Raw genomic sequence first — 12,343 nt, 5'->3', positions numbered from 1 at the left:
TCGACTGCTCAGAGCTTGCGACCGACAGCATGGAATGGCATTCAGTCGAAGGCAGAAGATCCTGATCCATAGGTTGGTCAGGAGCAGCTCCTGCCACCAACGATCGGCCAGTTGACCGGCCACCAGCAGTGCGCCTCGGCGACACAGAAGATGGCCGAGGGCGATTTCCGCCAGGTGGTGCTGTAGTTGGGACACGCCTTGGCGGAGAAGGAGAGGAACTGTGTTTCTTCGTAGCCTTCTTGGAGGTATGATGTTTAGATGAAGGAGGAACCGATGGTTGTGAAGTTGGGGTGCGTAAAAAATCTTCACGAGTATGCTCTTTTTTCGAAATCTTGGTGTCTGACTTTTGGGCTCGAGATTTAGCAGAACCCGATGAAGGGTGAGCCATAGAGTGGGCAGGCGAAAGTGGTGAGGTTGAACGGGCGATCTTTGCGCTGGCCGATCTGACGAGCGTGGCACTAAAGGTGAGGTCGCAAGTCTGCGTGGCCACCTCCTTTGTTGGCCGAGGAGAAGCAAGGACAGTGCTGTATTTTCCTGTCTGAGGCACGGTGGGCTGTCGACTGGCGAATAATTTTTGAGCAGCAAAGGTCCACACCTTTTCCTTGACTCTGATTTCCTGGATGAGCTTTTCGTCTTTAAAAACGGGGCAATCTTGAGAGGAAGCAGCGTGGTCACCCATACAGTTGATGCAGCGAGGGGATGGAGGTGCACAAGCACCCTCATGGGCATCCTTGCCACATGTAACACATTTGGCCGGATTGGAACAGGACTGGCTGGTGTGATTGAACCGCTGACACCGATAGCAACGCGTAGGGTTTGGGACGTAAGGGCGAACGGAAATTATCTCATAGCCTGCTTTGATTTTCGATGGGAGTTGAACTTTGTCAAATGTCAGTAAGACAGTGCGGGTTGGAATGATGTTCGTGTCAACCCTTTTCATAACTCTATGAACAGCCGTTACGCCCTGGTCAGACAGGTAGTGCTGAATTTCTTCGTCAGACAATCCATCGAGGGAGCGCGTATAAACGACTCCACGCGAGGAATTTAAAGTGCGGTGCGCTTCAACCCGGACAGGGAAGGTGTGGAGCAGTGAAGTACGCCACAATTTTTGTGCCTGGAGGGCACTGACTGTTTCTAACAACAAGGTGCCATTCCGTGATCTGGAACAAGACTTTACAGGACCTGCAATTGCGTCGACACCTTTCTGAATAATGAAAGGGTTGACCGTGGAGAAGTTGTGACCTTCGTCAGACCGAGAAACAACAAGGAACTGTGGCAACGATGGAAGAACTGTCTGTGGCTGAGACTCAGTGAACTTACGCTTGTGAGCAGACATAGTGGAAGGTGAGGAAACCATTGCGGAAGAATCCCCCATGATTACTGGCGTCTCTGATGGCACGCTCCTCCCTTGTGGGGGCCCTCTCTGAGGGCACTCCCGCCTTAGGTGGTTGTTCACACCTCAGGTCACACCTCCCGACAAACGGACGGAGGGACCAATCGGCACTTTCGGAAGGTATCAGCTCGGGTAATCACCCCTCACTGGGCCTGGCCGTTACCAGGGGGTACGTACGTGTCCTACCTGTCTACCCGGGTAGAGAATTCCGCGTTACCCCGTCACCGGCTACGCACAAAAATGCGTGGGTCAGCCATCAGACACGCACAGGGAGAAAGAAAGAGAAAGGGAAAAACAAAGAAAGGGAAAGGAAAGAAGAGAGGTCTCAAACGCCACAGCGGAGAAAAGGATAAAGAGAAGAGGTAAGGAAAAGAGAAGGACAAAGGATGGATAAAGACATACAAGCAGAGAAGGCGAAGAATGCGTTACATTTACGAGCGTCCGTCTCCGGACGTAGGCACAAACCATACTCCCAGAGGGGGAGAAAGGGAAGGAAAGAGCCAGAGGTGAGGGGAGGGGGGGCGAAGATGGGGGATACGGAAGGATGAGGAAAAGTACGGTATGCAGCCCGGAAAGGAAGGAGGGCCACATTAGCTCGGGGTCCCTTGCTCGCTACGCACGTATCCACAAAAGAGTTGTGGACCCCCTGGGGGGACGTGTGTGTGTGTGTGTGTGTGTGTGTGTGTGTGTGTGTGTGTGTGTGTGTGTGTGTGTGTCGGGGGGCTATGTATCCATGCATGCATTTGTGTTCTAGCTCATGGAAGGATTTCCTCCAAAAGCTAATGAAGTTCTCATTCTTTCTTGTGTGCCTTCACTCCTGAAGTATTTACATTCTGCCAGAACTTTGTTTACTATACAAAATAAATTTAATTCACTTCTCAATTCCCCCCCCCCCCCCCTCCCCCCACCCGACACCAACACTTTATTTTCAGACACAGATAATTTTACATTTGCAGCCTGCACCCCAAACTAATGAAAACTAAGCTGCTTATAATTTTGTTCTGAACATACCTGGTCGCTGGAAGAATGGGCCGCCACTTCATCTTGACTCTGCTTTACAATGTTGTGCTTATCTGCTTTATGTCTCTTGTTTTGTTGCAAACCATGATGATCCTGAAATAAATTCAGTACTACTGCAAGCAGATCACTTATTATAACATAACTGCACTGATAAATGCAAAATAAAGGATCAAAGACATTTTACTTAGATGGTTGGGGTGAGGCTGTTTAACAAACTGGTTCACACTGCTTACATTGACTTAGGCTATTAATTTTTTTAATACTGCTACAGCTCCTGTCAGCCACGAGATTCCCTCTTCACATACTGCCAGAAGACGATTCCATGAGAATGCAGGTTTTCAATTAAATTTCACTGAATCACTCCTCGGGTTATTAGCCAAGTGGTACTATTGCCTTGGAGCAATGTTTCAACAAATTTCCTACTCACTATCTTCATATAAAGATGATGAGGAAGAAACTTGTGGAACTGTTACTTTCATAAGATGCTGCCAATCTCAGTAGATTTTATCAGAAATTACTTTTCCTCTCCACCAAACTATTCCATCTACACTCCTGGAAATGGAAAAAAGAACACATTGACACCGGTGTGTCAGACCCACCATACTTGCTCCAGACACTGCGAGAGGGCTGTACAAGCAATGATCACACGCACGGCACAGCGGACACACCAGGAACCGCGGTGTTGGCCGTCGAATGGCGCTAGCTGCGCAGCATTTGCGCACCGCCGCCGTCAGTGTCAGCCAGTTTGCCGTGGCATACGGAGCTCCATCGCAGTCTTTAACACTGGTAGCATGCCGCGACAGCGTGGACGTGAACCGTATGTGCAGTTGACGGACTTTGAGCGAGGGCGTATAGTGGGCATGCGGGAGGCCGGGTGGACGTACCGCCAAATTGCTCAACACGTGGGGCGTGAGGTCTCCACAGTACATCGATGTTGTCGCCAGTGGTCGGCGGAAGGTGCACGTGCCCGTCGACCTGGGACCGGACCGCAGCGACGCACGGATGTACGACAAGACCGTAGGATCCTACGCAGTGCCGTAGGGGACCGCACCGCCACTTCCCAGCAAATTAGGGACACTGTTGCTCCTGGGGTATCGGCGAGGACCATTCGCAACCGTCTCCATGAAGCTGGGCTACGGTCCCGCACACCGTTAGGCCGTCTTCCGCTCACGCCCCAACATCGAGCAGCCCGCCTCCAGTGGTGTCGCGACAGGCGTGAATGGAAGGACGAATGGAGACGTGTCGTCTTCAGCGATGAGAGTCGCTTCTGCCTTGGTGCCAATGATGGTCGTATGCGTGTTTGGTGCCGTGCAGGTGAGCTCCACAATCAGGACTGCATACGACCGAGGCACACAGGGCCAACACCCGGCATCATGGTGTGGGGAGCGATCTCCTACACTGGCCGTACACCACTGGTGATCGTCGAGGGGACACTGAATAGTGCACGGTACATCCAAACCGTCATCGAACCCATCGTTCTACCATTCCTAGACCGGCAAGGGAACTTGCTGTTCCAACAGGACAATGCACGTCCGCATGTATCGCGTGCCACCCAACGTGCTCTAGAAGGTGTAAGTCAACTACCCTGGCCAGCAAGATCTCCGGATCTGTCCCCCATTGAGCATGTTTGGGACTGGATGAAGCGTCGTCTCACGCGGTCTGCACGTCCAGCACGAACGCTGGTCCAACTGAGGCGCCAGGTGGAAATGGCATGGCACGCCGTTCCACAGGACTACATCCAGCATCTCTACGATCGTCTCCATGGGAGAATAGCAGCCTGCATTGCTGCGAAAGGTGGATATACACTGTACTAGTGCCGACATTGTGCATGCTCTGTTGCCTGTGTCTATGTGCCTGTGGTTCTGTCAGTGTGATCATGTGATGTATCTGACCCCAGGAATGTGTCAATAAAGTTTCCCCTTCCTGGGACAATGAATTCACGGTGTTCCTATTTCAATTTCCAGGAGTGTATACCAAACAAAGTGCAACAACTAGAAGAGGGATCAACTACAGATAGCTCACTAGTTTGCATTACAAAACATTGGTGTTGATGAACTGAAATAATGTGTATAGCTTTAAACTTGTGCAATCTATCATGCCATTATACTAGAAACTCTGTAGAAGTAGTGGGTCAGAAATGTCTGTCAAGAAATGAATTGTGTATAAAGTTAGAAGTAACAATTTCACTAACGAAGAGAAACACTTAATTATCTGCTACATCCGTAAGTGTCAGATTTGTACCAAGACACTAAGCCAGTTATTTACCGTTCTCCCAGTGGTGACATGCATGCTCTCAACGATAAATTAATCAAGGTTCAGGTAGAAAAACCTCATTTGCACAGACCTGAATATGAACACAGTGAATCCAGATGGGTTTTTGTGGGACATTATTTTCTCAACAACATACACAGTTTCAGAATTTCACCAATGACACACACTGCCACAAGGATAACAAAAGATACAGCACCAGTCATTAATCATATACTAAATGACATAATAAAGGAAGTTGTGCTACTGCTGCAAACAACCTTACTCTTTCGGGCTACTACTGCCAAAACTTGTAACAAAACACAATCCTAAAAAAAAAGTCTTTGTCAATGCAAAAGGTTTGAAATTACTAAATAGTTAAACATTGAATCAGTGTGAATTAGAAGTTTTCATGATTGTTGTATATATCGAAATTTAGATTTCTAGAAATATTCAAGAAAGTATCAAATTCCATAGAATCACAAGAGACAAATAGTTAGGTACTCAAAAGTGATAAGCAAATCCTCTGCGACATAAACACAACTTTTACTACACATACAAACTAAATCTACACCTATAAATCGCAAGCCACCTTATAGCATGTGGCAGAGGGTATTTCTGGCATCACCATCAAAAAACTCTTCCCCATTCCATTTGCGAATTGTGCGTGGGGAGAATGACTGTCGACACACTTCCATATGAGCAGTAATTTCCCTGATTTTCTTGTCACAGTTATTTCACGATATCTGTGATGTTACATAATATGATGGCTGGCTCCTTTGAATGTAAGCTCTCAGAATTTCAGTAGTAACCCTCCCTGTGATATGCAATGCCTCTCTTGTAGCATCTGCCACTGGAGACTGTTTAACATCTATGTAACGCTCTCATGCTTATGGAACATACCACACTTTGTTGGCTCTTCTCTATCTCTTCTATTAACCTGACCTGCAAGGATCCCAGATTGATGAGAACAATACTCAAGAATTGGTCTAACAAGTGTTTTGATAGCCACTTCATCAAAGGATGAAGTGGCCGATATTGGCTTTTTCTACAGTTAAGTTTTGTAAGATCACTCCACTTTAAGTGGTTCCTGAATCACAGACCCTCATCAAACTAACATCAATTTGCAATGTGATTTTGGAACCTATTGTGTCTGAACATTACAAATTACCTTTAAGAAAATTATCTATTGACAAATAGCACAGATTCAGAAAATATTGTTCTTGTGAAACACAACCAGCTCTTCTATCACATGAAGTCATCACTGCTATCTACAGGAGACCTCAAACTGATTCAACATTTTTAGATTTCCAGATGGATTTTGATACTATTTCTTACAAGTAGCTTCTAATCAAACTGCATGCCTAAAGAGTATCATCCCAGTTGTGTGATTGCAATTATGTTTTTCCCATATGAAAGATCACAATTCATTGTAACTGATGGAAAATTGTCGAGTGAAACAGAAATGGTATCTGGCATTCCCTAATGAAGCAGTATAGGCACTCTGCTTTTCTTAATCCGTATAAACTATCCTGGAGACAATCTGAGCAGCCCTATTTACTGTTCTCCCAATGGTGACATGCATGCTCTCAATGATAAATTAACCAAGGTTCAGGATGCAGTTTCTATTCCCAGGTAGAAAAACCTCATTTGCACAGACCTGAAAATGAACACAATGAATCCAGATGAGTTTTGTGGGACATTGTTTGCAAATGATGCTGTCACTGACCATCTAGTGAAGACATCAAAAAATCAAACCAATTACAAAATGATATATATAAAAACAAAGATGATGTGACTTACCAAACGAAAGCGCTGGCAGGTTGATAGACACACAAACAAACACAAACATACACACAAAATTCAAGCTTTCGCAACAAACGGTTGCTTCATCAGGAAAGAGGGAAGGAGAGGGAAAGACGAAAGGATGTGGGTTTTAAGGGAGAGGGTAAGGAGTCATTCCAATCCCGGGAGCGGAAAGACTTACCTTAGGGGGAAAAACGGATAGGTATACACTCGCGCACACACACACACATATCCATCCGCACATACACAGACACAAGCAGACATTTGTAAAGGCAAAGAGTTTCGGCAGAGATGTTAGTTGAGGCAGAAGTACAGAGGCAAAGATGTTGTTGAAAGACAGGTGAGGTATGAGCGGCGGCAAATTGAAGTTAGCGGAGATTGAGGCCTGGCGGATAACGAGAAGAGAGGATATACTGAAGGGCAAGTTCCATCTCCGGAGTTCTGACAGGTTGGTGTTAGTGGGAAGTATCCAGATAACCCGGACGGTGTAACACTGTGCCAAGACGTGCTGGCCGTGCACCAAGGCATGTTTAGCCACAGGGTGATCCTCATTACCAACAAACACTGTCTGCCTGTGTCCATTCATGCGAATGGACAGTTTGTTGCTGGTCATTCCCACATAGAAAGCTTCACAGTGTAGGCAGGTCAGTTGGTAAATCACGTGGGTGCTTTCACACGTGGCTCTGCCTTTGATCGTGTACACCTTCTGGGTTACAGGACTGGAGTAGGTGGTGGTGGGAGGGTGCATGGGACAGGTTTTACACCGGGGGCGATTACAAGGGTAGTAGCCAGAGGGTAGGGAAGGTGGTTTGGGGATTTCATAGGGATGAATTAAGAGGTTACGAAGGTTAGGTGGACGGCGGACAGACACTCTTGGTGGAGTGGGGAGGATTCCCGCATCCTTTCGTCTTTCCCTCTCCTTCCCTCTTTCCTGATGAAGCAACCGTTTGTTGCAAAAGCTTGAATTTTGTGTGTATGTTTGCGTTCGTTTGTGTGTCTATCAACCTGCCAGCACTTTCGTTTGGTAAGTCACACCAGCTTTGTTTTTAGATACATTTTTCCCACGTGGAATGTTTCCCTCTATTATATTCAATTACAAAATGATTTAGATAAGATACCTGTGTGGTGCAAAAAGTGGCAATTGCTTCTAAATAATGAAAAGTGTGACATCATCCCCAAGAGTACTAAAAGGAAACCATTACATTTTCGTTACATAATAAATCACACATATCTAAAGGCTGTTAATTCGACTAAATACCTAGGGATAACAATTATGAACAACTTAAATTGAAACAACCACATAGAAAATGTGTAGGGAAGGCAAAGCAAAGACTGTGTCTTATAACAGTATTTTCACAGTTGTTGAAAATAGGCCAGGGATGCCAAGCCTGGTGCAGAGCGGAACCAAAACACTGTTGCATGAGATGCAGCAATGTCACCAGCTGGTTTCCACACTGCCATCGGAGGCCCATGGCTTGCAGTGCCGCCGCCACAGCAGAAAGGCTGTACGACCGCAGCAACAATGGGCTACTTGCCACACCCAACTGGCTGCTGCCTTGTTTCAGTGTATGTGTTTACAAGCAGTACATCAGCACGATACTTATGCACATAACCAGTACAAATACCTGCCATTTCTAGCCAAAGTATTAGCAGTTTGGCAGTGCCTACAATGACAGGAGGTTCATGCCAGGTGACAGGGCAACACTGTCCTGTAAGACTCGATGACCAATGAGCCACCTACTGGTTATTTGGTACCTTCCAGCTGATTTGCTACCTCAGGCTCGCATCAGCTGTAGCTGGTCTCCTGCCTTGGAACGCAGAAGTTTATGTCCAGCATGGTGCAGCCACCCACCACCTGTACTTGTGCAGCCAAACTATTGCTGCATAACACTGCTTGCAGGAGCGGGCTCCACTGCCAGAGAACCACAAGAAACACAGCACGCTGCAGAATTCTGTGTCTGCAGCAATGCCCTGTACTGAATCCCAGAGCCATGCCAAGGTGGCACATGTGTCAGCAGTCCTGCTCTGCACTTATCATAAGGCAACCAATGTTTGGAAAACGCCTCAGTGACTACTGACCTTGGTGCCATCAACACAAGCCTCGTCATAACTGCTATGGGTCAATGTTACAAGTGTTGCAACTTGAAACTGAATGAAATTTTTGACTAGTGATGCCATTCACATGTGCTCTGACGGCCATCCTGACAACAACCTACTACCATGTCCCAAACCTGCTAGTGTAGTGACCAACCACACCGGCGCACTGCAGTTGGTGTCAGAAGTTTTGACTACCACCACTAACAGCAATGTTTGTAGTAACACATAGCATCAAGTCACAGCCAATGTTTACAGTGGAGTACTATTCTCAATCAGTAAGGTGTTCACAGAGCAACTTACTAGGGCACTGCATGCCATGCACTAAGTCATTACCGGTGGGGTGTTCTACACACCACAGCTATGGCCATACTGCTAGGCAGTGTACTGAAACAAAATGGTTAATGATTAGGCATAGGGCATGGGTCAGTATGCTATGGTTATGAGTGTGTAAACTATTGTTTTGTATTACTGATTTTTATATCTGGTTGTGTATTATGGTTAAAGGTTCCACAATGGCAAGGTCCAGGACACGAGGTATTTTTGGGCACGAAGCAATTCAGTTGTTAATAAATCAGTTACTTCAATTGCGAGTAGATAATATGGAGTTGCATAGGCAACTGGCAGCTAAGAAGGAAAATGAGATATTTCCAAAGCCAGCTAGCCCCTAATACATGAAGCAACCACTATTACTCCCTTTTCTTGCAAATCAACTGAGGATGTTGTGTCTTTCTTGGATGACTCGGAGGCAGCAGCAAATATTGTAGGTTGGGTGGATAGTCAGCTATTGCAAATGACATACCTGAGACTGATAGAAGAGAGAAAATATTTTGTGAGATGTACAGATGCTATAAAAAATGGACACAAGTTTGAGGATTTAAAACAAGGTCTCCAGTAATGTTACAAAAAATGGAATAGCACAAGGTTTATCTGTGACCAGTTAAGTAGAATAGCGAAAAACACAATGAGATGGTTGAAAGTTTTTCTCACAGAATATGGAAAGTTAATGCACAGACTTATGAGCTGGGGGACAGTGATGAAGTAAATAGGATTAAACTGCCAGAAGCCAAGCACAGGGAATTAGACATCTTTCTGAGGGGGCTGCCACCAGACATATCTACAGGGGTTTGGTTGGTTGGGTTAAGAGGGGGGGAAGGGACCAAACTACGAGGTCATCAGCCCCTTGTTCCAAAGGAAACAATGCCACAAGGGTGAAAATACGACAATGAGAATTACAGCACAAAACAGAATGAAAGGAAAAACCACAACAACAACTGAAGGGCAACAAACACTTAAATGGACAAAAGGGGTCAAGAAAACCACAAAGACGCAAGAAACAGGTAGGAGGAGTTAAAACGAGAAAGCATGTTTTACCATGGCTGGCTAACCATGAGGATGAAAAGGAAAAGCCAGTCACTCTGCTACACATTAAAACCTCCACCCTGAAAGCACTAGGGTGGAGGACACACAGGGACAGAGGACATGTGTTAAAACTTAGAGCAAATGATAAAACTCACCCTCACAAATAAAATGTAAAACTAAAGCTGCTGTTGAGGCATTGTCGTCCAACACTGAAGGTCGGGTGCTGGGAAAGTTAAAAGTCCGCCAAAGATCGGCTAAAAGTAGGCAGTCCAGCAAGAGATGGACGACCATCATTCATGAGCCACAGCAACACCGAGGTGGGTCCTCGTGACGGAGGAGGTAACCACGTGTCGGCCGTGCACGGCCAATGTGGAGCCGATAGAGAACCACAGAGTCCTGGCGAGAGGCACACACAGGGGTCTTCCACACATTCATAGTATCCTTAATGGCACGCAGCTTGTTACGCGTACCGAGGTTATGCCATTCCGTCTCCCAAAGCGGCAAGACCTTGCGGCTTAATACTGAATGCAGGTCAGTTTCAGAGAAGCCAATCTCCATAAGCGGTATCCGCGTAGCCTGTTTGGCCAGCCTGTCGGCAAGTTCGTTGCCTGGGATTCCGACATGACCTGGGGTCCAGACAAACACCACTGAACAACTGGATCATTCCAGGGCATAGATAGACTCCTGGACACTTGCTACCAAAGGATGACGAGGTTAGCACTGGTTGATAGCTTGTAGGCTGCTCAAGGAGTCAGTTCACAGGAGAAATGACTCACCTGGGCATGAGCAGATGTGCTCAAGAGCATGAGATATGGCAGGCAGCTCTGCAGTGAAAACACTGCACCCATCTGGTGAGGAGTGCTGTTATATATGTCCTCCATGAACACAGACAAAGCCAACGGGACTATCAGCCATCGAGCCATCGGTGTAAACCACTTCATGGCCCTGGTACATGTTGAGAATTGAGAGGAAGTGACAGCAGAGAGTTGCAGGGTTAAATGAGTCCTTAGGGGCACATGAAAGGTCCAGGCAAAGCCGCGGCCTAGGTGTACACCATGGAGGTGTTCGTGAACAAACCTCAAGTATAGGTGGTAAAGGCAAGGACACCAGTTCGGAGAGAAAGGATCACACACGAACTGCAATTAAAAGCCCTGACCTGGGCTGCCGATGAGGGAAATGAACCGCCGTGGGCGGGAAAAGGAGACGGTAATTTGGATGCGCAGAACTACAAACGTGTGCAACATAACAGGAGAGCAATTGTGCATGCCTAACCTGCAATGGCAGGACTCCAGCCTCCACCAGGACGCTGGCCACTGGACTCGTCCTAAAAACTCCTGTCGCTAGGCGAACATCACAGCGGTGCATTGAGTCGAGTAAACGCAACACTGAGGGTGCTGCCAAACCATAAACCAGACTCCCACAGTCAAGGCAGGATTGAACAAGGGCTCTGTAGAGCTGCAGCATAGAACGATCTGCACCCTAGTTGGTGTTGCTCAGGCAGTAAAAGGCATTGAGGTGCTGCCAGCTCGTCCACTTAAGCTGATGGAGGTGAGGAAGCCAAGTCAGTTGGGCTTCGAAAACCAGTCCTAAGAATTGATACGTCTCCACTACAGTGAGTAGATCATCATTAAGGTAAAGTTCTGGTTCCGGATGAACAATACAATGCCGCCAGAAGTGCACAACACATGACTTTGCGGCCGAAAACTGGAAACCGTGGGCTACAGCCCATGACTGCGCCTTATGGATGGCTCCCTGTAGGTGCCGCTCAGCAACACCAGTACTGGTGGAGAAGTATGAAATGCAGAAGTCGTTTGCATACAGAGAAGGTGAGACAGATGACCCTACAGCTGCTGCTAAACCATTAATGGCCACTAAAAATAGAGATACACTGAAACGGAGCCCTGCGGCACCCCATTCTCTTGGATATGGGGCGAACTATGGGAGGCACCAACTTGGACACGGAAAGTACAAAGCGACAGGAAATTGTGGATAAAAATTGGGAGCAGGCCTCGGAGACCCCACTCGTATAATGTGGCAAGGATATGATGTTGCCAGGTCATGTCTTATGCTTTTCGTAAATCAAAAAGACGGCAATCAGGTGTTGGGATCTGGAAAGGCTGTTTGGATGGCAGACTTGATGAACACAAGATTATCAGTGACAGAACGCCTCTGCCAGAAGCCACCCTGACATGGAGCCAGTAGGCCATGTGACTCCAGGACCCAACCCAACTGCTGACACACCATACGTTCCAGCAGCTTACAAAGAACGTTGGTGAGGCTGATGGGCTGACAGCTCTACACATGAAGCGGGTTTTTACCGGATTTGAGAACTGGAATGATGGTGCTCTCCCGCCATTGCGATGGAAAGATGCCATCACACCAGATCCGGTTGAAGACGACGAGGCGATGTCGCTTTTAGTC

The 12,343-nt window shown here is 47.0% G+C and overlaps 1 protein-coding gene across 1 annotated transcript in view; it reads right to left on the bottom strand.

Moving 5' to 3' along the window:
* The window catches only part of LOC124622036 (histone PARylation factor 1), a 123,605-nt gene that overhangs the window by 99,980 nt on the left and 11,282 nt on the right, over positions 1 to 12,343 (bottom strand). Inside the window, exon 2 of the mRNA XM_047147594.1 lies at positions 2,405 to 2,506. Within this exon, the coding sequence (XP_047003550.1) occupies positions 2,405 to 2,506 (102 nt within the window). The remainder of the gene's footprint in view (positions 1 to 2,404; positions 2,507 to 12,343) is intronic.

This window comes from Schistocerca americana, chromosome 7, assembly GCF_021461395.2.
Source record: "Schistocerca americana isolate TAMUIC-IGC-003095 chromosome 7, iqSchAmer2.1, whole genome shotgun sequence".
NCBI classification, from domain to species: Eukaryota; Metazoa; Arthropoda; class Insecta; order Orthoptera; family Acrididae; genus Schistocerca; species Schistocerca americana.
This window is presented reverse-complemented; position numbering and strand designations above follow the sequence as displayed.